The 27,797-nt window shown below is 44.7% G+C and overlaps 1 protein-coding gene across 4 annotated transcripts in view; it reads right to left on the bottom strand.

Annotated features, from left to right (window-relative positions):
- LOC142566249 (dnaJ homolog subfamily C member 7-like) overlaps positions 1–27,797 on the bottom strand; it is a 134,389-nt gene that overhangs the window by 59,187 nt on the left and 47,405 nt on the right. For all 4 annotated transcript variants that reach the window (XM_075677108.1, XM_075677092.1, XM_075677116.1 and 1 more), the window contains exons 2-3: positions 5,307–5,395; positions 1,620–1,933 (exon numbers count right to left, since the gene is read on the bottom strand). In XM_075677108.1, coding sequence (XP_075533223.1) covers positions 1,620–1,933; positions 5,307–5,395 — 403 coding nt within the window. The remainder of the gene's footprint in view (positions 1–1,619; positions 1,934–5,306; positions 5,396–27,797) is intronic.

The following is a 27,797-nucleotide window of genomic DNA, read 5'->3' as shown; positions in this document are numbered from 1 at the left end:
GCTGTGGGACCGCAGCAACGATGACAATGGCAGCACTAGTGAAGACGAGTAGTCCAATGACCATGTCAGCTACTAATAAATTTTCGTTATCGAATGCGCCCTCGGGGTTTTTCTTTTTTTTTTTCCCCGGTCAAGCAATATGGGGGGGTCGACTTACATTCGAGTCGACTTACAATCGTGTAAATACGGTATTCCTGCATCTCGGGAAAACTATATTCTTCATACAACTGTCTGTATTGAATGCAGTTACTGCATCGACAGTCCGAAGATTATGTCAGTTTATGTCAACACTCCCACATCCATATTTGCATGTCCAAGTAATATCACTTTTTATCCATACCAGCACCATTTGACTTGGTACACATGGCTTCTGCTAAGTGTTATGATACAACAGAAAAACCTAATCCACTGCTCATTCAGCTGTGAGAAAGATGAATGAGTGCCCATAATGGCTTTCCTTTGTAGCTTCACGCTACAGTTGGGTCAATAACAATTTACCCTTTCATGAACTCTCCACCTTGCAGGTTTATGCAAAACTGGTTTGCCATATTCAGTGATCAGAGTGTTCTGTTATAGCGTTAAAACTTCTACAGTTAATAACCGATCTTGTGAGCTTTAATTGCTATTTCCACACCATGAAGTGTGCTCGCCAAGTGAGACATTTGCTCAATCCTGCTAACCTTGCATTATTTTTGCAATATCAATTTTCACACATGGTGCAAATGTTGCTGTCTAAAGGCTGAAACTCGAATTGCCATAGCTTAACGAGTCTCCCATTTTTCACAATGCCTACGGTGATATTCAGACTCCATAGGACAAGCTGAAATAGCCGGTGATAACAAGAACAGAACATATATCAGTAGTAAATACTACTGAAAACAATGAAACAACTACTACAGATAACCAAACTAGACCAGATAAGTTCGTGTAGAATGCATGTTGAAATTGAAAGCATAACTCTTAACTCCACTTGTGCAAGCTCAACAGGCAAAGAAACTTATTAGACAAAGATGCCATAGGCACTTTCATGTTCTCAGAGGACAACATTGAAAATCAATAAATGTGGCATTGCATACGAGCAATTATCCCAGGCTTCTGGCAGCCAATCCTGCAAGGCCGTTATGTAAATCAGTAAGTCTGTGCACTATCGGTGTTAGCACAGTTGTTATACATCCTGCTACAGAAGACACAGATTTAAACAGCAGCTTATATGCCTAACACAGCAACAGATGATATTAGCAGCTTTACAATGTCATGTTCAGCACCACTGATAGCACCACTGATCAGACAGTAAAAAAAAACGGCTTAACCGAAAATGTGTGGCTACATCCTTCTTTCTACTGGGAAATTAGTGAAGCTCATTCATGTATCAGTCAAAACAATTTTTAAGACCTCTTAAGTCACTTCTTAACTCTAATAGTAAATAGTGAAAGCAAAACACTTAAGCATGAAGTGGTCCAATAAATGTCACAAAAAGTGTCCTGAACAGGCTAAGTGCATCCTAAGTGACTAACCTCTGAAGTATCTCAACATGATCATTCATAGATATTACTGCTTAATGAAGTGAAGCACCCTAACATCTTCACACTCCTCATATGCATGTTAAGAATGTAGCCTACCTTTTCATAGTTCTGTGCTTCATAGGCCTTATCACCTTCATCCAGGAAGTGCTGCAGGATCTCTGCACTTTTCAGCTCACGAGGGAGAGCGGGATTCTGGGGATCCAGATCGCGCAGCAAGTGAAGGCTTCGCATTGCGGCAGCAGGGTCCCCTAATGCGACGTAGCACTTGGCTTCGCGCAGCAAGCTCTTGGCATTGTGTGGCTCTCTCAGCAGAGCTTGGTGGCAGTCATCCAGGGCAGCCCTGTGGTTCCCCAGCATCATGTAACAAGCTGCTCGATTAGAGTAGTAGGCCACGTTGCTCCCATCCAGTTCTGCACATTAACACAAGCAGCTGTCAATAATAAAATCAAGAAGCTAGCACTTTAAACTGCATATTTTGTCCCAGTGCTTACACTCTTCCTCATTTACTAAACAGATTTTGGAGCTCGAAAGCCTGCCATATGTTGCTTGTTACAGTTTATACAACAATTCATACAACTAAAGAATCTTTCCACTTTAATGTTGTCCTACTTGGCGACTTTAATGCTCCTGTAATTAACAGGCCATTACCTTCTCGTTCCGATTCCACTTCTGCATTCAACAAAATAACTAGTTGACCTTTTGCTGTCTGCTGGTTTAAAGCAGGTTCATGATTCGGCACGTGGAGGTGCAATATTGGATTAAATTTTTCTCAGCGCTGCCATAGCCGATACTGGTTGCATTTGTGAAGTAGTTGAAGGTATTTCAGGTCACAATGTCACGCTTACATCTCTAATCTCTCTATGCCATCACGTATTACTCTCTCTACCTTTCGGGATTTTCTAAAGACTGATGATGTTTCAATATAGATCTTGATGCACTTTCAGCACTTAGTATCATGACACAAGGTGGCTTGTATTGAAAAGAAATGTGTAAATCATGCATGTTCTCTCAAACCATGCATAATCTGTTTAGCCTCCTTGAAAACTAAGAGCACATAAACCTTACTTGGATGACCTGTGAATTGCTGCATTTATTACGTGCTCACAAACTTAGTCACTCTATCTGCTCATACAACTCTCAGAAAGGTATTCTGTTTGCACGATTAAAGAAACTCCATCAAAAAGTCATTTCAGCTGAATATTTTTTCAACAAACATCACCTACCTAATCTTCTTAAGTCTAATCCTTGCAAGTTCAGGTCTGTCATTTCACCTAATGGTTCTCAATCTGCTTATTTTAAAATTTGCGATAATGCACTTGAAGATCCGGCAGTAATCTCAAAAGCATTCAAGACCTACTTCCATTCTGTTTTTGTTTCGTTTTACAAATGATAATTCACACGTTATACGTAATAACAACTGTTCAAATTGTGTTGTGAACCTTGTACTGAATCTAGATACTAAACAAGTCCCTAGGCCTGATGGCATCCCCAACTCCATCTTCATCCGTTTCTTGTTATGGACATCTAACTATGTATCTGTTATATTACAGAAGTCAGAACAACTGCAGTGCTGTTCATTTTCATGGAAATGAACAGAGGTACTTAATCTATACAAGCCTGATGATAGAAAACTGTTGTTCTGGACTAATTTCTTTGAGACCAAATTCTTGTACAGTACTTCAACACATCTATAAACGTGCTGCCTCATTCACTGTTAATAATAACCTCCTGCCCTGCTTTCAATTGGCTTTAGTAGCAAAGTTGCCTGGGTTCACAGATGAACTCTCTCTTAATCTTAGGTAATAAGATAGATGACATAAACTAGTTTAAGCAAGGGATTTGATGCCGTACTTCAGTCTAAATTGCTTTTAAAGCTTTGCAACATCTTAAATAGTCCTCAGTTGACCTCCTCAATCTCCGCAGTTTGAATGCTTTGATTTTGTTGAATTATATATAGTTAAGGGGGGACACTGCTCTTTGGAGCCGGAAATTAGCCCAAATATATTTTCTTGTTCCTTTGCTCAGGTTGGTGTAGAGCATTTATTTTTGCTTTATTGGACCCCTTATTATCCTTTATTGATATAGCCTGTGCCATAATCACCAAGAACATGTCGTGAAATGCATTTCCTCGTTTTCTCGAAACAGCATGTCTGATGGCGCCACAGATTTGGAGCGAGGATATCTCTCGCTCTACTTATACTATTGCAATAATTCTTTCTTTTTACAGAAAGGTAAACAATTGGAGAGTGCAGCAATCCTATAATATGAACAAATGTTTATTAGAGAAATTTTCAAAAAGTAATATTTTTGCATGGGTGTTAACATGAGTTCTTCCTTTAAGAAGACTGACATGCTATAACTTAGGCCCAAATCAGTCTAGAGCATTCATCCTTGAAGCATTGAAAACTCTGATCAATCACCCAACATTTTGATATACCAGTCTCCTTCATGACAACCAGCATTTCAGAGAATGCTTACCTCCAAACTAGTCCACACAAAAAAACTAATTTTTAATATTTATTTTAAAATGTACTTGTTACACAAGAATTATTTGCATATTTGAAATCAGCATTTCAAAACACATAATAAATGCAAGTTTGATCAAAACACACTCTCTCTTAATTGGAGTCCCCCCTTAATGTCCCTTCATCGGTCCCTACAGGGCTCTGTGCTAAGCCACCTATTATTTTTACTATTTATTAATGAACTCCCACGTGTTGCCTCCAAGATGGGTCTATGCAGATTACTTGTGTTTTGTGACGTAATAGCTTTTCATATGGTCTTAAGGATTCTTTTACTGCATTTAGCTAATGGTGTGCAACCTGGAAACTGAACATTTTTAGCAAAATGGTTGCAATGTCTTTTACTGATAGGCAGCTGCCTTCACATTTCCATTAGCTCTTCAATGGTATTTTAACAAAGGCTTCATACTACAAGTACTCTGATCTTACTTTTACTTATCTTTGCCATACCCTGTTTGTAGCTCCAGGTGATCCCATGCTAGCAACTTTAAAAATGTTTAAAATTGTCTCTGCTAGAATATGCATCATCTGTTTGGAATCAATCCATACAAACAGTGTGAATTCAGGACCTTTGAAGCTGTGCAAAAAAAGTTGGCCAATTCATTTTCAGCCCCTTTGAATCCACTTCAACTACAGCGTTTCTCTGAGAGCTAAAGCTCCACATACTTTCAAGATGGTGGTACACTGAGTCCTTGAAGATTCTGTTTTGTATATCATTTCTTTTTGCCGGTGCACTAATATGTTCAAATACATGTTTTCCACCCGCATGATTGAACATTATCGTCCATTGCCTTGTAAAGTGTGCACATTAGCTCTCCTTTAGTTAACAGATACGCCATTTGTGTTTGCTGTCAAGAAGAAAAAGCCATTTGTGATACATTCATGGGAACTTTTTTTTTTAACTGCTGGCTCATTTATAATATTTCTTTTGCATTCTGCTGTGCCCAGTTCATGCTCTAGAGCACACTTACAGTATTGCTATTGTATTTTCCAGTCACTTTCTTTGACACATAGCATAGAACTACATAGCATGGAGTTCAACATGAATGGAGTGAAAACGAGCTAGCTCTAAACGGATGGCATTTGTTTGTGAACCCCAAGAGAAGTTTGAAACTTAATTTCTATATTTTGATTCATGCATTTTACACCACAATGTATTTTTCTCCCAGTCAGTGACACAGAAAACGTTCTGCTTGGTAAAACTTGCATATTAATGCTGCATAAGGCTATAAACTCAAATACATAAAATGTAGGAACAAACCAATAGCTTCTGTGTAACTCTTGACTGCTTCATCATATTTCTGAAGACCATACAGTTCATTGCCTTCTTCCTTTCTTAATTCAGCCAACCTGCAATAGCAGAAAAACAAGGGAAGAAATGCCAAGTTAGCATTCTTACTCAAGAACACAATACGCTAGTGCAGCTAGCAAGACAGTTTGATGTGTTACATTATTTTTTAATTGCTGCAAGGCTTACTTGAGTATTCACAAGCTAAAAGACATGATAGTTTGTTTTCAAAGTCTGAAAATTCAAGCTCATTAGAGACTTGCCTGAACTGCTAGAACTGTGACAACATTCTTACATGCAAGAACAAGTACTTGTGTGCACCGCCCTTTACGTGAGGTATCCCATAGATAAGCAAACTAAATAAGCCTATTTAGGAAGTTAACTGCCAACAAATAGGTTCAGTGGCTAAGCAATTGAATTGAGCCTTGACATTGTTGGCTCAAGTGGCCTCTTTGATGTTGCATACACACAATGTCACATCAAACCTTGAGTAAAGCTAAAATTGTTGAGTATTAGATGAATACAGCACTGCCAGACAGGCCAAACATGGAGTAGACACACACTGTGCCGTGTGCTCCTTGTTTCACTCAATCTTTTAGGGCTGTTTTCATTTAATCATGAACCGGTCAGTCAGTCCTCGCTGTTGAATAACAAATCATCATATGTTGGTGTAGGTTTTTACTACTGGGACTTGAAAGTGATGTCCCAGAAATAACACCTGAAAATTTTGGTGCCTGCATAATTTTAAGGGCAACGTTTGTGAACTATAACGCCATGCATGAAATGGTAAAAAAAAATTATATATATATATATATATATATATATATATATATATATATATATATATATATATATATATATATATATATATATAACAAACCTCGTTTCGCACTTACAAATATTTCAAAGGTGTGACTGAAGAATGGACTTAGTTAATGCTCAGCGTTGCAGTGAGCATAATATATTGCAATATCCTTACGGTTCCTACACTTCACATTTTATACCTTGAATACACAAAGCATTATTCTACACTATATGCAGCCTGCAAGCTCACTAGACATTCATTAAATTACTTGACATTCCCATTCGAATGCATTGTTACTTATTACTTGTTTTCTCCCACCGAAGGTCTTGGTGTTGACTATCAATGATGTCACCATCAATTTTAGTGCCACTGAATTTTGGTCCCACCAAAAGTCGTGAGTCTGAGTGCATTAAGTAACTTTGCCATAATTAACACCAATGGTTATGGGTTCGACTCCCTCCAAAGGTCGCGAGTTTGACTCCCACCAATGGTTGTGGGTTCGATTGCCACCAATGGTCGTGCCCGACTCTCATCAATTTTGGTGCCATAACGCCGGATGGCCAAATTTTCAATAACGCCGGACATTGGATTTTTCATCCCATGAGCCACTTAAGAATTACACCTTAATAATGCCAGCTGATAACTAAAGACAAAAGACAACTCCATCACAGTGGAGCCAATCAGGCCAGGAAAATGCAGAAAGAGAGGCTGCCCAATACATAACTTTCGCATCTGCAATTATGACCCCCTCTCAGTACTTAAAACGTGCATACAAAGATGGCAGCAACAAAAAATATTGACTGGTCTTCCCCCAACTCATCTGAGAGACGGAAGTGGCTATACTGTTGGCAGTCAGGCAGGGCTGGAAAGGTGTACTGCTCTGTTGGTCCCCGCTGCTGCAAGGTCGAATCGACTTGCTTTGTCTTAGGTGTGATTTGGTTCTAAAGATAACTTGCGAAAATAATACTGACAAACTGAGGCATTGGACCAACACCTGATATATATATATAAAACAGGCAGTGCAGGATCTCCAGGGCAGTCAAGGGGCAGCGAAGGGGGAGGTGGGGCAGGGCGGTATGAGTTCGGGCCTGCGAGGCCAGAGCGTGCCATGGAGTGTTCATTTACACGATTGGTTCACAGCCGATCTTATATACTTTATACACCCCTGGCAAGCCCCCAACGCACAGATTAGTCCAAGTCTGAGTTGGTGTCACCACTGCCCCTTTGGTGTCCTCGAAGTGCCACCAAAGCAGACTAAATAATGACATATTTACAGTTAGTATTTGCGCTAATTCTTACTGTCAGAATCCGTGCACAGAAGCCTAGAAAATTTCAGCAAACTGCTGGCAAAATTTACTTCAACTGATTCAGCTAGTCAGCTGGCAGAATAGCCTGACCCTTAAAGGAAATAAAGGAATTAACCCATGCCATAAAGCTTAAGTCTGCTGTCTCAATAACAAACCTGTTTTAAAGAGCCCAGTTAAGTAGCAGCTAGGTGTTTAATGTTTTAAGGTGTCCAAAACACTCCCTTTACTGTAAAAAAAAGGCTTTTGTAAACAAGACAATGGTATTACTGCAAGCATGTACAACAGTATAGGTGCCACCAATGTGAAAATATGGTAGCAGTGCCCATGATAAAAAAGGCTTGTTTATAGTGAAACACTGATAATTAACTACGTTATTACCATGAAAACAATTAACTGCAACCAACTTTCTACAGAAAGACCCACTGATGCTACATCTCGACGCTGCTCTGTTGGCCTCTTTATTGGAGTGCAGCATCCCCTGAAATAGTCTCGACTCAAAGCAAACACCTGGTAGACCATGACTTCTGAGATACCATTACAGCTACATCAAGAGCATTGGTTCCAGGCAATATGAACAGTGAAAAATGGTGCATCCTCTAGAGTCAATTTCCTCAGCAAGTAAACATGGCTCAAGGGGGACTGTGAAGGGACAGGGTCTCACTGTCACTTACCAATGAAGAAATTCACAAGAACCACATATACATCATTTCTGCTCGCATCGGAATCAATTCATCAGAAATTCCAGAATTTCAGCATAGCTAAAAAACAGTGCACACCTTGCGCGTGCGCACCACGCCAGAGAAGTGTCATGTTTAGTAGACTTTGTACGTAAGCGTGGTTGATGACGCTACCTCTACTCGATGCAAACCATTATCAACCATACTTCAGCGGCAGCGGCGTATGGTGCAGCCCGGCGGGCCCTATCTTGCTAACGCTCTGGGATGGGAACAGAAAGCGCGGAGCGCTAATGGCTTCGTGTGCGCTATGTTCCCGCCGCTTAGTTCGCGTTGACGAGAGAAACAACACGAAGGCCGATTCGCTTGCTGTTGGGGGCCATATCTGGAAAACGATCGTTTGACGTGTCGGACGGACGGACGGTTTTCCTTGTTGGGTAGGCATAGAAATGTTGATGCACTTAAAATCACGCAGATCCTACGCACTGTAGGAATCGAGGTGAGTAAAGCTTTGATTAGCCAGCAAGAGAAAAACGGTGCAGCACAAAAAGAAACAGGCAGCGGATGCCGGCGGCGAACGCGTCCCGGTCATCAGCCACAGTGTCGTACTTTGTAGAACAGAGTTCAACTTTATTCAGGGGCAATCACTTTCGATTATACTATCACTTCACCAGATTTCGCGTGACTGGGCACCATACTCGAGGAAGCAGAATGAAGTAGAATGCTGAAAGCGTTCCTGGCACTGTGAGAAGGTAGAGAACTTGGCACAGCGCCAGACGCGTCCGGTGCTTAGTCACGTGAAATGAGCTCGCTAGAGCTTCTGCCACAGAACACCTAAATATCTGCTCGGAGATACAACTGACGACGACGGCAACAGCCACCACCGCGATGACAATGCACCAAGTCACGGGGCAGTAGGCAAAGAAAGCTTCGCTTTAAAAACGCAAATAAAGAGACACATTATCCATGATTACTCTCAAATGAACATAATATGAAAAAAAATTTCGGGCACTGATACAATCCATAAAAGGATAGTTGTCAGGGTGTCTACCAAGTTCAAATTTCCAAATTCGCTGAATTTTCTCGGTTTTCCCTGAGGACCTTTGCAATATTCTGTGAGTGACGCAGAACTATATTTTATGTAAAGATGGGCTGAAACTATATTGCCCGATGCTGTCACTCTCTAGTAAGCATATGAAAAATTTTTAAAAAAAGAACGACGTAATCCAATTTGAATACTAAGCAGTAGTGTTGATGTTATTCAAGAAGAGAATAGATGGGAGCGGTTAGTAAAATGAACAGCAAATAAAATGTCTTTGAAAAAAATTGCAGATCGAGTCGGACATTCTCAAATAAGAATAAAAAAGAGATGCATACAGAAGAAAATATTTTCGAATATGAGCTATATATATAAACTGATAGTAAGCTTAGTGGTATGAGTCTCTCAACAGCTCGTAACTCAACCTAAGCTGTCCTGACATACTCTCAGCCCACGCACGACGCCTCACTGTTGTGTACACTGCTTTAAAACTGTTTTTGAGCTCAAGTTCCATCAAAAGAGCCGCAGCACGCTTCCTTTCGCGTTCATTCCTCAATGCGTAAGTCCTTTCTGTTCTGCCACTCGTTCGCCCTACAGACCATTTAAAACATCATCTTGGTCAGTTGTATAATACACGTCCGATTTTTTCGAACTCCCTAGGGGCCGCGAAAACGTCCTAAAAATCGGCCAGTTGGAAAAATAAATGCATTTCATTTACTGTCCTTATGGACTCAAACCACCACAGGCACATTCGAAAACGCTCTAAAGGCCTGTCGGTACACGTATTAGGCATATCAGTGCTCGTACTGTGACAGGAAATACCGGGTGCGCGCGTGTATAATTAAGGAATACGCACTTGTGTCCCGTGGCAATAGCCCCTTCCCACGCTTGTTATGCTTCACTGCAATACTTTTGCGTATGCTTCACCAAGTAAGATTTCTGTACAGAGGCGAAGCTGACTTTCGGGAACTAGCATTATGCAACGCACCGTGCTTTCCGAGCTTCTAAGCCAATCGCGAGGACCGCAAAGGCGTAGTCCGTGCCGTTGCTGACAGCAGCGAATTTTTTCAATAAAAAACACGGCACCCAACGGCAAGAAGCTTAACAGCGAACGACAAATCGGCTAGGTCTAGCGTTGCCGCAGTGGTGGCTACGGCTGCCAGCGGATCTGCGTGCGAGAGCGCCGGTTCGAGGCGGCGAGGTAATCAAAATGGCAGCGGTGGTGGCTTTGATTAATGCCGTTTTGGACCTGCGGTCACGGCAAAAAGTCCGGAAAATCGGACGGCGAAGGGTTCTTGCTTCCGAAATTTCAGACATTCTGATACATTGACTCTATGGGGTACGTGGCGGTGCCGCGAAGCCATCCAAATTATCGGGAATCCGAAAAGTCGGTCATTGACTGTACACTGGCAACACATCGAGCCGACGACAGGGCGTCAAGGTCGATTCGTTACGATTCCTGTCTGTTACTCGAGAAAGCATTACGACTTTCAACCCTTTCAATAAAATTACAGCTAATTTTCTCTGACAGAGGCATAAATTCCCTGAGTTCTCCCCGAGTTTTTCCAGACTACTCAAGGTCCCTAAGAATTCCCGGTGCTTCCCGGTTGGTAGACACCCTGGTTGTATTAGTAAAATGATCTTCTCAAATAGCCAAATAACCACTTTTCACAATGAAAAGACGCTTGGCAAGTCAGATAAGTCACAAACAAAAGATGGGTGACTTGCAACGTCACACAATTTCTCGCACCAGACGTTACAAAATTATACCAGAATGTTGTGTTACTTTTGAACTGCTAAAAAAGACGGAATTTAAGAAAAAGAAACATACTGAAACTTGATCAGGAACTGAAGACAACAACCTAGACGCTTGTCATTTTGGTAATTAAAGGGCCCCTGAAACGGTTCGGATAAATTTTGTAGACGCGTAGGGTACAGCTTAAGTAGAACATTCGCACCACTATTTAAGTGAAGCGTTACGTATTAATGGGGCTACAAGAGATTAGAAGTTACCCTCCTCCTTAGCCAAGCTTTTCCTCCTCAACTCGTTCGCCGAGCAAGCGGGGCTTAAAGCCCCTCCATACACGTTTCCGCGGTGGCGCGTGTATGTAGGAGCTTTAGCGGGGCTAATCTCCACCTTCACTGGTTTGCGTCACGATGCGACGTCACATCGTCCACTTCCGGTCGGTTTGGAGCCCGCCCCCGGCCGCGCGAGACGTCTCCGCTAGTCGCTTGGCCGTCGACCTCAAGCGAGAGCTATCGAAGCAGCGTGCGTTGCGAGCATTCTGTCGTAGCGCCGAACGTGTCTCGTATTCCGGTAACCACAGGCAAGCTGGTCATTTCGCCAAATGACTGGAGGCATAGACTCAAGCTGATGAAAGAACCTTAGCACAGACGTACGGGAGCAGCCGGATCGGTCTGCACGGTCCATACACTTGTTGGCGCAGCGCTTAACCAACCAAACAAAGCACTAATATTGCTCTAACCAAGTGAAAAACATTTTAAACATTTATAAAAACAACGTGCTGATGATTACACTCCTGCGAAAAATACACCAGCAGCAAAGAAGAATACACTTCGTTGCTGCTACTGTGTATGGTCGAGCTCTGTGCCACCAGGTGGCTGCACCGTGCAGACCTTTCACATTTGCCCTTCTGCTCATCTCATGGCTCATCCTGCTACGGCACAGTCAAGCGGCCAGACCCTGTCCTCTTGCGTTTGCCCTAATAGCGGACTCGCGAAACGCTATTGCGGTAGTAATCTTCCGGTGTAAAGTGACGGCCACAAATGCGCAAATCCTGGCGCCGATCTGATAGTGGCAGTCCGATGCGCAGCAGCCAGTTCGCTCGTATGCTGCCTTGCAGAGGGACACGAAGTCGGAGCTTGACATATTGCCAGTCGCTACGTTTGCAGACCACAAGGCAACAAAGTCGAATCATAGTGCTCGCGAAAAGACTGAGACCGACTCTGACCGCGGAGCTCTCGTCAAAATGGAGTACGTTGTAACACAAGCAGACGACACTTGCTGTGTGCCGGAAGTGCTTAAAGGGAACCTGAAACGATTTTGACGATTTTCTACAAACGTACTGAGTCGTTAGAGTAGGTCCTTCTGATCATTAATGGACACATCTAAGTGCTCCGCGTAAAGCGTGTAATTTATTATAAGGCTTTAAAAATGCGCATCGCTGCCGATCGCAGCACACTGCTCGGCGGAATTTTAAGCCGCCCCTACCCATATGACCGAAATCATCATATGACGTCAGTGGGGCGAGCTATCCGATTGGCTGACCAGGGCGCGTGATCGATAAATTTTCCAACTTTATGGTAAAGAAATGATGTTCGTACTAGTTGGAGTGTTAGTTAATTTGTTTTTATAAAAAGAAAGTAACATAAAGAGAATGCACAAGAACGATTTTTCAGTACACTTAAGCACTTCCGGCACACAGCAAGTGTCGTCTGCTTGTGTGTTACAACGTGCTCTGTCTGACGAGAGCTCCGCCGTCAGTGTCGGTTTGTGTTTTCGCGAGCGCTATGATTCGACTTTGTTGCGTTGTGGACTGCAAACGTAGCGACTGGCAATATGTCAAGCTGCGACATCGTGTCCCTCTGCAAGCCAGTAGACGAGCGGACTGGCTGCAGCGCATCAGACTGCCGCTATCCGATCGGCGCCAGGATTTGCGCGATTGCGGCCGTTACTTTACACCGGAAGATTACTAACGCAATAGCGCTTCGCGAGTCCGGTATTAGGGTAAACGCATGTGCAAGAAGGCAGGGCCTGGCCGTGTCCCCTTGCGTGTGGTTTCAGGGGATGAACAGCAGAAGCGTAAATGTGAATGGTCTGCACGGTGCAGCCACCTGGTGGCATAGAGCTCAACCACACACAGTAGCAGTAACAAAATGTAATCTTGGCTGCTGGTGTAAATTTTTCGCAGGAGTGTAATCGTTAACACGTTGTTTTTGTAACTGTTTAAAATGTTTTACACTTGGTTTGAGCAATGTTAGCTCTTTCTTTGGCTGGTTAAGCTCTGCGCCAGCGGGTGGCTGGACCGTGGAGACCGATCAGGCAGCTCACGTACGTCTACGCTAAAGTTCCTTCATCAACTTGAGTTTATGCTTCCATCGTTCCGTCGAAATATTCAGGTAGTGTGTGATTACCGGAATACCAGACACGTTCGGCGCTACGACAGAATGCTCGCAGCACGCTGCTTCGATAGCTCTCGCTTGGGGTCGACGGCCAAGCGGCTAGCGGTTTCTAGCGGTTTCTCGCGGACGGGCTCCAAAACAACCGGAAGTGGACGATGTGACGTCGCATCGTGACGCAGGACCAGTGAAGGCGGAGCTTAGCCCCGATCGCTCGGCGAACGAGTTGAGGAGGAAAAGCATGGCTAGGGAGGAGGGTAACTTGTAATCGCTTGTAGCTCCATTAATACGTAACGCTTCACTTAAATTGTGGTGCGAATGTTCTACTTAAGCTGTACCCTACGCGTCTACAAAATTTGTCCGAACCGCTTCAGGGCCCCTTAAGTGTACTGAAAAATTGTTCTTGTGCATACTCTTTATGTTACTTTCTTTTTATAAAAACAAATAAACTAACATTCGAACTATTACGAAGATCATTTGTTTACTATACAGTTGGAAAAATTATCGATCCCGCGCCCTGGTCAGCCAATCGGATAGCTCGCCCCACTGACGTCATATGGGTGATTTTTGTCATATGGGTAGGGGCGGCTCAAAATTCCGCCGAGCAGTGTGCTGCGATCGGCAGCGATGTGCATTTTTAAAACCTTATAATAAATTACACGCTTTACGCATAGCACTTATATGTGTCAATTAATGATCAGAAGGACCTACTCTAACGACTCAGTACGTTTGTAGAAAATCGTCAAAAGCGTTTCAGGGTCACTTTAACTTCTGCTACTGAATACCTTTCAGCAGTGTTTTGTAATGGTTAATGAATAGTCCAGATAAATGTAATCGGCTGCATAGTCTTTTTTTCAATTCTGCAAAATTGCTATCGTAAGCTTGTTTTACTGAATGTATCTTTCCTTCTCATTTCTATAACAGTGCAAAACTTTGCGTTTCTTATATCCCATTCAATGATTTGTTACCGATTTCGCAATAAAGGCAGCAAATGCAAAAATAATTGAGAAAATAAATCAAATAGAAGTGCATGCCCTTTTTTTCTCTTGAACAAAAGGTTTCCTACTGCGAGGGCAACTTTCAGGGCCACTGAATCTCATTTCCACTGACCTTTTCTCACTCGTCTTCCTGACCTCTGCACGAGTGTATTCGGTGAGGACGACTGCGCGCGGACAATCGGCGTTGTAAGAGTTGAGGAGGACTTCGGAATGAAAAAAAATTTGGAGGTTTATTTACATTATTTACAGTGAGACGACCGAGAAATTAAGTCATAAAAGTCATTACGGGCCGGCAGCAACTCGGACGCTGCGGCCAGCGGCAAGAAGCTCGAAAGAGATGAATCAAGGAATGCTCTAGGAATGCTCTCCTGCTGCTCCCGGTCTGTGTCTTTTTAAGCCCTTCGGTGTCTCGAAGACACGTCATGTTCCGCCAATAGGAGAGCCCCCTCCGGTGACGCCATTTTCGGCCAATCGGCGAGCCCGCTCAGGTGTCGTCATTTTCGGCCAATGGTAGGCGCCCGTGCGATGGTGTCACACCCGGCGGAGAGGGTCGCTGCTTGGTCCCCAATTGTCCGAGAGCTTACTTCTCCCTGCGGTCTTGCCTTGCTGACTTGCAATGCGCCGTCACAATAGGCGGATGGGGGCGACGCTGCCAGGGTTTCACGGTGCATTACACCCGTCTTGCCTCTTGAACCCAATTTACCCGGAACGGTGCCAGGCTCTCGCTTCACTTTCGGGAAGAGTCAAGCAGTGAATAGCTCCACCTGCGGCACACAAGGTGGGGGCCGCAAACTTCTTTGCACGTGCCGCGCCTCGGGAATGCGGTATCCGTGCTTCTGCGCTCCTTAATTAGCTGTGGTGCGATTCGATGTGGCCTGGTGAACTCGAAGTAGGCTCAGGAAACGGTCCCGTATCTAACAGCGTCTGGCTGTGCGGGAGCTATACCGGCTGCACCGGCAATGACCATACAGAACTGTTGCATCGTAGCCAACGGTGTGCGCGGTCTTCCCCATGCGCCCATCCAGGGCGTGGCCTGTTTCTCCTGCAGGGCTGCCAAGGTTCGGGTATACAAGGATTGCACAAGGGAAAGGCGCCACGGAATTGAAGTACTGACCGTAGTCACGGCCATTAGTCATGCGCGTGAAACTGCACAACGGCCAAATGAGTACTTCGGCGTGGTGTGGGTAGACAGAGTACGGACTGATGTCTCACGAACTCGGGAGGCACATGGAGAAGCGCGAGGAAATGCCCTCGCCAACCGAACTTCGAGGCTTGGTAGTCGCACACGCTGGTCGACACGAAGTGTGGGAACGGCAGTGACGCTAGGTCAGAGCCGCAGAAATCGGAAACACCACGGTACAACTCATGGGGAACATAATAAAAGGGTGGAAGGCGACGAAATGCCTCAACCAGCAGGCACCAGAGGCTCTTGAAACCAAACGCACGCCAGTTTTGGTCTGTCGGGCGAGCGTTACGGCAGGCAGCGTTAAACCTCAAGCAGGTGTTCGGCCTGTCCAGCGTGTAGGAGATGATTGCCAAGTAGTTCTCCTTAGGCATAAAATTCCACAGCGGTGAGTGCGGATCCTGCGTTTTCTCATAAAACTCACCCGCCTCAGTCCATGCCTCGAGAAACGCGGAGTCTGCGTCCAGTTCATCAGCGAGAATTCTCCGAAGCGCATCGGGTCGCAGGTTGTCAGCTTTCATTAGGTAGTAACAAAGTCCACTATTCGCGGCGTAGCAATCGCTGAGCGAGATCATTGCGCCTAAGGAAGAAAAAAACAAAAACAAATAAAAGCGAGGCAAACCGGCACGGTCACGGAACACCAACGGTCACAGTTACGATTATGGCGGCTTCGGCAGCGCACCAGAAGTGGTCAAATGACACGATCAGCGCTTGAGAGAGGGCGAACAAGGCAGTAATGATCATGTGACAAGACGGAGAGACGAGAGAGAGTGTGAAATATGGTGAAAGAAAAGTAACGAAGAGAGGCGGACACGCTTTCTCAACTATCACCCCCAATTACCCAATGCTGTCGAGTTCCCTCCTTTCCGCCTCTCGAGTCGACAGTTCCACTTTACCTCGAGGGCATGCCGTATGGCACCTGCAGGCGTTTACGCGGGCTAACTGCCCGCAGGTTGGGCGTAGTGAAAGGGTGAAAATCATTTTAGCGTAGGGCGAAATCGCGAAAATATTTATCACAGGAATATTCAGATGTCTTAGTTTCTAGCACTAATTAATATGGTGTTTTGATTAGTCGCAGCTAAGTTAAATCAGACCAAATATTGTATCAGTGGAAGAACGCACGGATGATCTAATAAAGGACCACGATATACATACTGCAGTTTCAACTGTCGGTTTATTTCTCACGTAGAAAAATAAACAGCGGAGTAAAGAGTGTTTGTGTAAGCAAAAAAAAAAGGAAAAAGAAATGGGGAAGAAACAAATAAGGCTGCAGGAGGTGGGGCGTCCGGCTGTTCCTAACAAGGGACAACAGAGCAATAGCAGACGATACTTTAACAGGGAAACGGGCGAGCTGCCAAAGTCAGCCCCAGATGGAAACACGGGGCGAAGTCCTCGCCGAGGCGGCAATCTTCAATGACTTCGCTACTTTAGGAAGTTTGAGGGGCTCTATGGTTTTTCACACTTTTTCTAGCATCGTTTCTGTGTGGCCGCAGGCACGCCACGCACTCCCCGCTTCTGGTGGTTGAGAAAACTATTACCGCGCGCATGGGCTGCCGGCCGATGCGCGCGTGCGTTCAGCCGAAGTGAAAACATTGAAAATTTCTAAGGCTCTTCAATACATTGTTTGAATCAGTATCTTCCTACCACTCCTACTGGCTCTTCGAGCACAGCTTTACAGATCGCGAAAGGTGGTATCGTGCGGCCATTTCCAGCAACCGGAATAATTCGAAGAAAGGGCTCGGCGGTGCGCCGAGCCCACTAATGAGAAAAATTAGGGGAGGAATATTCGAATACGACTATTACACGCCAACTATTCGTAATCGAAAATTATCTATTCGGTATTTTCGAATATCGAAAGGAGTTATTAATAACCGACTGTTACTGTTCTCCGTCTAATAAACAAGGCAATGCAAATTATCAGAAAACGACAAATTTTCAAAGCAACGCAGAAACAGAAAGGAAAGCATACTGTAATGCCTGCTTTTTTTGCGGTTTCGCGGCGGAAGCCTATATACTGACAACCTGTGATTTATGCTTCTAAACCGTAATTCAGCGTTTTTTACGGTCTAGCCACGCAGCAGTTTTATCTTTTATGCTACAACCAGTGATGTTTTTCTAGCAAGGGGGTTGTCTTCCATGTGTCTACGACACACAAGCGTTCTTTTTTCCCCGCTACTTCGTACCTTTAAAAAAAATATATATACATATTTGTTTCGCGTTTTGGAAATCTATTCATGCAGCAGCCATTCATTGTTTGCTTGTTTGCAACCAGGCTCTTCGTGCAGAGGCTATTCGTGCAGTTCTTTTAATCACAATTACAGATCTTGCGTCTAAAGTTGATCCAAAAGTTTATGTTTATACTTGGCTGTCTTTTTTTCACTAGTCAGTAAAAACGAAGTACCTCAACATACAGAAATTCCTGCTTTAAGTATACGCGCCTGCGTTGGTCTATTCGAAATTCGATTTGATATGTACTATTTGTATTAGATTAGAATGACTTGATATTCGCCCACCTCTAGGACATGCTTTACCAGAGAACCGGGAGCCGACATTGGCAGACAGCGCCTCGCGGCGGCGTTTTATTCTCCTCGCATAATTTATCAAGTCAAAATAGGTTCCCCGTATACCGTAAGAACGCGTTAACCATTTCATAGTACACATAAGTTTCACAAGTATACTACAAACGGCCTATTCGCTTCATCTGACCCCCCCCCCCCCCCATATACAACCGATCCGCCGACAAAAAAACAAACGCACGTACAGCAAGCCGCCCCTACCGACGGGCGGCTGACACGCAGGGAAGAACTAAAGTGAAATGTGCAATGCAAACACATCATAATCAGTACCATCACAGGCTTGCCGATCTATCGCCGCACCACCACCCATTCCTTCTTTGTGGATTTCGTGGGAAAGAATGCAGATTTATATCGTTGCGGACAACTCGGGCTTGCGCAGTGGCGCACGCAGCAGGTGCGCTATTCCAGTCTTGACCACCGCGGCGCGAAAGAGGTAAGCAAGCGCGCAGTCACACCCCAGACTAGCCATATGAGAAAACGTGATCACACCGCACTGTCGCCTGCTGACTCCTTGTGGCGTTTCTCTCTGGTCGCTGTGTACCGTACCGTCTGCGGACATTGCGAATAGTAAATACTCAATAAAAACTACATTCTAATAGCGAATATTTTCTTACTGCTAATCAAACTTAAGCAAAATCTGCGTGGAGTCCGTTTGACAAAGAAGCGTATTCGCATTATTTCATACATATATTCAATGCCGTTCACAAACGAACGTGCGGTAGACTCAGGCGATGTCACAGTCATGGCGCGCCATGACAAAAACAAGTGTTGATTTTGGAAGGAGTATTACTACTGCACTGCCCATTAAAATTAAATACTGGAATTTTACGCGTCAGAACCATGATCTCAGTATGAGACACGCCGTGGTGGGGGACTCCAGATTACTTTATACCAGCCGGGGTTCTTTAACATGCGCGGTACACGGGCATTTTTGCATTTCGCCTCTATCGAAATGCGGCCTCCGAGATTAGATCCCGCGACACTACGGCGGGTGTGCACAGCACACCCGCCGTGTTGTCGTAATCTTACCCATTTCCTCGACAGAAATTCAGAAAGAGGAGCAGGCGCTGTGTTGCAACGCGGAACCCGGTGCAAAGAAAGAGGATGAACAGCTAGCTCTGGAGGCATAGTTAACGGAGGAGGAAATCTTTGATTTCCCCGACAGAAATTCAAGAAGTTGGTCAAGCCTAAAGCCCCTCCATACAGGGGCTTTAGTCAAGCCGAGGTGCCGCCAACGGAAAAATTATGCAGATCCCATGCACAGTGGCAATCCATGTAAGCGAAGCTTCCTGTGCTGTTTGCTTTGATTGACGATGATTAGCGGTGATGTTGACGGCGAATATTTAATTTCTTAAACGTTTTGTCCAACACAAGACTGGCAAGTTGATGTTAAACGTTACCTTGCGTGCACCACTGCTGTTTGTCTGCATAGTACACAAAACACAAGGAGAGAGGTAAAGGGGTTAACCGAGGGGCCCGATATTTATTAATCATAGCACAAGAAGCCAACAAACAAACAACAAACAAAGGGAGAGGTGTTTGCTTGAGGCGTTGTTGTGCGCCATATTTCATAACCTCTGAGAGGCTTGAGCATTGTCATTGCCATGGCACATCGCATCGTGGCAGAAGCATTGAACTTGAATTGGACTATGGGGCTATACGTGCTAAAACCACAATCGGATGAGGCAGGCCGTAGTGGCACACTCCGGATTAATTTTGGCACCGTGGTGTTCTTTAGCGTGTCCCTAAATCAAAGTGAAGGAGCGTTTTTTATTTCGCCCCCGTCGAAATGCGGCTGTCTCGGTCAAATCCGCGACCTTGAGCAATGCCATAGCCTTAAAGCTATCGCGGCGGGCACAGAAGTGTTGATTCGATGTGCGACAGCTTCCCTTGTATCGCCTAGACCCTGCGGTGCCCTTTAATTAATGCGGCTCTGCATCTGCACGCCACGCTAGACATATTTGCATGGTTTTATTTTTCATAAATTACAGAAACGCACCATACCGTACCATGAACTTAAGTTTATCCAGTGTTTCCTTGCCTTCTCGCGTCACCTTTTCCTTATCCCCCCCCCCCCTTGCATTTGTATGGGTACAGCCACTGTAGTATGGGAACTGCGAGCGACGAATGGCAAGGCTGTTTGTTATTCACCCGTTTCGGGACTGGGTCGGTTCTACCCTTTCCCTGGCCCATGCATCTTCCCCCTCCTCTTGCGGGGGGTCACGGATAATTACAGCTGTCAAGAGGCTAATGTGGCGACGACCCCGTAGCTCCAGAGGACATCGTGCACATTCGACGCGGTGCGGTCCAAACGAGTTCCTCGCGTCTCTTCTTCTCTGCCACGCTCCTTCCATGTATATACACGCTCTGAACAGCCCCCCCCCCCCCCCCTCCGACGCAGAAGCAGCAGCTGAAGGAAAGTCGAAGGAAAAGGCAAAGACAGCTTCGCTTTAAAAGAAAGGCACACGGAACTGAGCACCTGAAACAGTGCCAAGAAAAAGAGGAGTCGCGAATTTGGAATTGCGGCAGAGAAGACAACGCGGCCGAGTAAATCGAAAGCCACGCAACCCTGTAGCATGTAGGGCGCGTAGAGAAAGGTGCGTTTGCCGGTTGGAATTTTTCGAGTCGGAGCGTATCCGATCGAGTCATCAGACGAGGTTGAAAAGAAAGCGACGTTCGGCGCGGTGGAGGAGAAAAGTCAGGGTGCAATTACGTTCCCCCTCGTTTAGTTCTTTTCGAGGTGTAGCCTGTCTGACAGGGGAGAACGCGGCGGTCAGAGGACGCGACGTGGTCATGGCAGTGAATTCCGAGGGCAATTCCAGAAAGGCAGGTGACAGTACGTGCCCTTTGTATTCCGGGGTTGACAAGTTTGACGGGAGCTTTCAGACCGCGGCCGATCCCACAGACAGCGCACTGCCGGGCCGACTCGCGACGGAGGTGGAGTTCGCCATTATACTCAGCTTCGCTGGTTATTCTTCACAGAGTGGTAAGGCAACTGAGTGTTTTTGTTTTTTTCTTCCATCCCGCGAGCGTCCGAGGCCGGAGGTTGCCGTCGCCATCGACTATTGTTGACCTTTGTGCCTAATAAAACTTGTAAAAGGGCAAGTTTGTCTTCTAGGTGCGAGTAAGTAGCGCTACACAAATTATTTGTAAACAAGACAAAGGGGGGGGGGGGGTACAAAACACGAAACGAAGTGCCTTTAGTCGCGCATGCCCCTTGTTTACTCGGTGGCATTTGTCTGCGCTTAATGCGTGCTGTCCGCAGCTCTACGCCCTGTTTCACGCGGTGCGACTTTACTTGCTATTTCGTAGCTACGGCTGCTGACGAGCCCTTTCAGCTGCTGCTGAAGATAGGCGGAATTTGTTAAGTCAACTATCTTAAAGAAAGAAAAAGGAAAATTTAGTTTCACGTGCCAAACCCGCGACCTAATATGAGGCCTAATATCATCATCATCGTCAGCCTATTTATGTCCACTGCAGGACGAAATCCTGAGATTAACACTAGCTTCAAGGAACTCGTCTCCAAATTTTGTAGAAATTCATTACAGTGTTGTTCATAAGATATGCCGAAATGCAAAAAAAAAAGACAAACAAACCAAGTGGATGCACACAATGAGACGTCGACAGAGAAATGACATGAGGACGATGGCCATGAATGATGTTTTTCAAGGGAAGAATGGTGACGAGAAGTGTACGCACAGAGTACGACACATATGTGAATACATCTTATGATTCTGTACCCCTTGTGTAGCAGTGTCACTTGCCAATTTAAGAGCATTGGCAAAAGGATGGGCACATAACCAGTGGCAAATATTCAGTTAAAAAAAATACTTTTGGAAATTAACGTGCCATAATCACAGAATGATTATGAGACATGGTGCAGTGGGGCATTCCGGATTAATTTTGACCATCATGTGCAGAAAGATGAGTACTCATATGCATGAGTTGAGGTGAACTAAGGTGTCAACATGTAGTTTTGCTTATGGCATGTTCCAAGGGTGCTTAGAAAGGTTACATAAGATAACAACGATATTCTTAACCTATCATTGACTAAAGAGTGTACAGGGGTGCTCAGAAGTTCCTGGCCCAGCCTATTTAGAAATTGTATAATGTGTACATTTTACTGATTTCATTAAAAAGGACACCCTTTCACGTGATGGTGTGCAGATTTTCACTTTTCCAGCAGTTGTTCCAGCCATGTCAAGCAAAAGAGAATTTTCGAGCTGCAGGCTGTCATGAAGCTTCTGTTCTTCCAGAAAAAAGTTCCAAAGGAAATTTGTGGGAATATAAGCAAAACACTGGCTGACAAGTGCCCGTCCTATTCACCATTAAGTGGTGTTCGCAACTTTAACAGGATGTATTTTGAACCGAAAATGTAGCAAAGCCTGGGAAGCATTTGACCATTTCGGCTCCTGAAATCGTGTATCATGTCCACTACTGATACTTGGCAACCAGTGAATCTGGGCTAAATGTGTTGCTTAGACACTACACATATCAAGGGAACAAGTTGAATTCTTAAATCATGAGCAATTTGCAATGCAGAAGCTGTCAGAGAAATGGCTGCCCAAATGTTTAAAGGGACACTAAAGGTTACTATTAAGTCAACGTGGACTGTTGAAATACCATCACAAAAACCTCGAAACGCTTGTTTCGTGCCAAGGAGAGACTTATTTTAAGAGAAAATGCGTTCTGAAGCGTCCGCGTACCTCTAGCGCAGTTCAAATCGCCCGCCCTCCGATCGAGGAGTACTGACATCATGGTCTCATAGTGACGTTGCGCCATCGGTGAGTAGAACGGCGTCCGCAGACGGCGCTACGGCTTTTCTGCGCAAAACGCGAACGCGCGGCCAGAAACAGAGCCAAGACAGAGCCGACAGCAGAGCGAAAGCGGGAGTACGGTGGCTAGCGGAAGGAGAAACGAATTACGTCCCACATTACGTCCCACGGCACACGGAGAGTCCGTTTTCGTTAAACTATAGGCTGCGGCGAGCTCGCAGCGTGGTCGGCGTGGTCTATGAGAAGCGACGAGCCTTTTCGCACTCGCAACAGGGCATAAAAATGTGCGAATCGACGCAAAACTTGGCCTAGAAACGTGCTCCGCCACAGCCAGCAGGGCTCAATACGACCCAAGCTGGCACGACCCAGATGTCGTTTCCCGCACCGCCACCAGGCGCCGCTACTATACCTCAAACTCCAGCGCAAGACGCCCATAAGCTGGTACTTCATTCTATGACGCTAACTTCGACGCTCGTCGCAATGGACCCTGACACCGACAGATTGGCTCGCGATGGTGGGCTCAACTTCAGCGATTTGAGCACCGACGAGCGCGACCGGCTGCTGAGGGCTCGCACTGCCGGCATCGTTGCGTACTACGACGGCGGCCTCGACACAGGCTCTCCGGAGCGGGAAAGCAACGAGGGCTTCCCACGACATCATATGGACGTGGCATTCTCGCTGCTTGTTCCAAATGAAAGTTTCGCGAGCCAGCAGAACCCTCACAGCACGACGCGATAATGAAACTACTGAAACTCCAAAGCGTGCGCGGCGCAGAGTCGAGCGAAAACGAAACCTTTCGAACACCCATATTACTGAAGGGTAACGTCAAAATGTTATTTTTACTTAGAATCGAATAGACGTAGACAAGTAGCATTTTTTTCCGTCTTATAATCGAATGAAATGATATTTTTAATACGAGTAGTTGAGTATTAGTAACACAAATTATGAGGAGTCCTTTCGTCATCGGGCTAGTACCGGAATGTCGCTGGGGGGTCTCAAATCGTGTCATGCATTTACCTCAATTTCTCGGTTACTAAAGCTCTGTTCGCGATTATATTGACGCCTTAGACGTTCTAGAACATTGCTCTACCACTTTAACTTGAGTTTCTGGTAACCTTTAGTGTCCCTTTAAACGCCGATGAAATGTGCCATCAGGTGGGAAAATCGAAGCTCATCTTGGAGCATTTCGAGCAATCTGGTGACAACTTCTGACCTTTCATGGAGCTTCCATATTAATACTATTACCTCAGTCGCATTACACAAACTTTTTTTTTTCTTAGACGATGTTTACACCTTGCACCGAAGCACACCAGACTACTAGCCTATACAACTTTTGTTCGCCCAGTCTTAGAATACACTAACCTTATTTGGTTTCCGCACACAGCTAATGTATCAAAACTAGAAAAGGTGCAAAGAAAAGCTGCGAGGTTCATTTTTAACAAATACAGGCCCTATGACCTTTCTACAAACCTCTTAACTGATGCAGGTATTAAAACACTATCTGTTAGGGCCAGACAAGCCAGCTTAAAATTCATCTACCAACTAATGCACAGCCATTATAAGATAGACTGAGCTAAGTATGTTATTTTGTCTACATCATGTCTATATTGAAAAAAGCACCCATTCACACTATGCCAGTAGAGTGTTCGCAATGACACGTTGAAGTTTTCACTTTTCCCACATGCAATCGAAGAATGAAATCTCCTCCACTCAGGCATAGTTTCCTCTCCTTCACTTTCACATTTCATCAACCTACTAGAAACATCAAACACAGAAGACGCCACTTAACACACCCACATATTTTAGCTGTAATACTTATTTCTTTGCGGGGAATTTCTGCATTTCAAGCCCCAAACTGGCCACTTCTGCGTGGTTATCTGTTAGCTGTATAACTTCTCTAATATTACATGGGTCATTTATTAGCTATTTTTATATGAATTCTAGCAATACTATATTTGTTACTGAGCGACACTGTTATACCAACCAAAAGTATTGTATTTCACATCGTCATTTGTGATTTCTGCAGTAGTTAAGGAAGCTTTTTCTCTTTCTTTCTTTTACTGTACCATATAGCATGACGTGTTTGTTTCTTTTTGTAAAACTGTGCCCCCCTGCTTTGGTCTCACTGAGACTGGCAGTATCGCAAATAAATGATAAAATAAACTTCCTTGACTGTACAGCCACTGTGAGGGAGCATGGCTGCATCACTATGATCCCAAAACTTTACAGCAGCCCCTGCAGGGCCAGCACTCTGGTTATGCAGCCTCAAGGGACGCTCGCGTGCCTTCCAGATGGTACTGTGTGGATTATGTAGATTCACACGTACATAATCACCTCCCCCTTTCATTTACATTCATTGTGAACAAGGCCCCCGTATAAGAGCCAAAATGTCTTGGATTCTTTTCTTTTAATGTTTTTGGTCGGCATCCGTCTTACACTTGACTACCACACAATTCATGTTGCCCATACAATCTGATTACACAAGGTTCGGTGATAACAGACAGTGGATAGAACCAGCAATAACATTAGAGGAACTTCAGATACAGAAAGGCACGACTTGCACTGGGTGATATAGCTTTAAACATTTGTTAGCTGGTGAAAGACAGTCGTCAGGAAAGATAAGTAAATAAGTACGCATGGCAATATGATTTGCAAACATGCTGTTGCATCAGGTTCCCTCACAACGAGCAATGGAAATTGATATGAATGAATGAATGAATGAATGAATGTGTGGTCTTTATTGGCGCAAGGGCCAGGTATGGCCAAAGAGCACCAAGCCAGTTTTAGTGACTTCGCAGTGTAGTGATGGATTCTACGAAGTTGAAGTGATGTGGCTGTAAAGGGGCCTCAAAAATAGTCCCTCTAAAGTGAGTAAAATCTGTATAATAAGATTGTGGCGATGACATATGACGTGTACTATGATATGAACATTAAGATGCATTTCAAAGAATGATACGATGTATAAAATATATCAGATTCTAAGATTGGCTAGAGCACTACTGCCTCCTTGAGCCCTCGAAACACAAGGGCCTGGAGGCATGTACTATGCAAAACAATTATCGCAGCGGCATCCTCTGGAATGAGGATGCTCTACGAATTTAATGGACTTATAACATGTAAGATAACATCATTTAAGAAACTGAGGACTGCCTTGGTGTTAAAAAGAGATTCCTTACCAAGAAACATAGCTGGGTGAAGAGGGATGCAATAACGGTATGCAAGAGGAAAATGTTTCTCTCAGCTTCGGCTTCCCGAAACTCCAGTAGGACGTGGAGCACAGTCAGCGCCTCCCCGCATCTACTACATGTTGAAGGTTCATTTCCAGAAAGTAGAAAATTATGGGTCCCAAATGTGTGTCCTAATCTGAGTCGACAGAATAGGACATCTGTACGCAGCGATTTTGTTACAGAGGGCCAAAAACCTAACTGTCGCTTTATCCCGTCAGCTTATTATTTGTTTCCGCTTCCCGCAAGCGTTGCCAGTGGTTCCGCAGTTTCCTTCGTAAGAGAGGCTTCAGACCAGTAGCAGGGACTGCAGCGGTAAGAGTAGCTTGCGATGTAGTTGATCTAGCCATTTGGTCTGCTAGAACATTTCCCTCAATGCCTCTATGGCCAGGTACCCAGCATATGATATGTTGGTTAGATATGTATGCTCTACACAGAATGGAGTAGAGCTCCATAAGTACAAGGTTTTTGTGTTTACAGAGTGACCTCAAGGCTTTTACGAAACTTAGAGTCTGTAAATATGACTGTTTTTCGAAGTTTTGATTTTGTTATATCCTTCACTGTCGACAATAGTGCATGGGCTTCTGCCATAGATATACTAGTTTCCGGGTGCAGTGCACCAGATTCTGAAAAAGATGGGCCGATGGCTGCGCAAGAAACCCCTGCATCTGACTTGGAAGCTTCCGTGTAAAACTCAGTGCAAGAGTACTTATACTGGAGTTCTAAAAAATGCATTTTAACATGTGCCTCTGGTGCATGCTTTGTGACCGATTTTTTTAGACGCATAGTTCCAAAGCTCTCGTCGCGCCGGCTGGTCGACTGCGACTCTTGAGTTGCTTTTATACTCTCCGATAGTGGTGACGTAGCGGAAGGTGGCGCTCGATGTCAATCCAAGTGCGTCGTCCAGCTGCGCAGACCCATCGACATCTACAAACGACATATCACAGTCTATGAGCTGCCACTGCCATGGTGGCAACAGTTTCGCTTGAGCAATAGGACAATATTCAAGAAGTGGAGCACCCATTTCCTTTAATGAGGTTCCTCACACGCAAAGCAAATGGCTTCCTCACTGCAGGTCGGTTATGGAAGAGCGTAGCAGTGGCGATATCATTTATGGTTGAATAACAAGGACGTTCAATGTTCGCTTGTACTCTCAGAAAATATGTAAAACTGCTATATGACCGCTGCAGATGAAGTGAACACTGATTTGACTCTATGTAGAGGCTCTGGATTGGACTTGTCCTGAAAGCACCGGTCGCAAGATGGATACCCAGATGGTGGACGGGGTCTAGTATTTTTAATGCACTTGGTGTTGCGGAATTATAAATTATTGCTCCGTAATCATGGCGGGAGCGGACAAGACTGTTATATAAGTTCAGAAGGCACTTTCGATCACAACCCCATGTAGTGTGTGACAGAAGCTTGAGAAGGTTCATTGTTTTCAGGCATTTTATTTTCAGATTTTGAATATGGGGAATAAACGTGAGCTTTGAGTCTAATGTGATTCCAAGGAATTTATGTTGGCTGCCCACCGAGAGTTGGTCTCCCTTGATCGTAATACTAAGCAGTGGTGCTACCCCTCTCTTGTTTGAGAAGAGTATGCAGGTACTTTTTTGGGTGTTTATTGTGAAGCCGTTCTCATCCGCCCATTCAGACAATTTTTTTATACCAAGCTGCACTTGTCTTTCACAGATAGCAATATTGCATGATTTGAAACTTACTTGTACATCACCAACATAAACG

Source organism: Dermacentor variabilis, chromosome 1, assembly GCF_050947875.1.
Source record: "Dermacentor variabilis isolate Ectoservices chromosome 1, ASM5094787v1, whole genome shotgun sequence".
Taxonomy (NCBI): domain Eukaryota; kingdom Metazoa; phylum Arthropoda; class Arachnida; order Ixodida; family Ixodidae; genus Dermacentor; species Dermacentor variabilis.
Note: the sequence above shows the minus strand (reverse complement) of the source record. Positions and strands in the feature narration are given on the sequence as shown.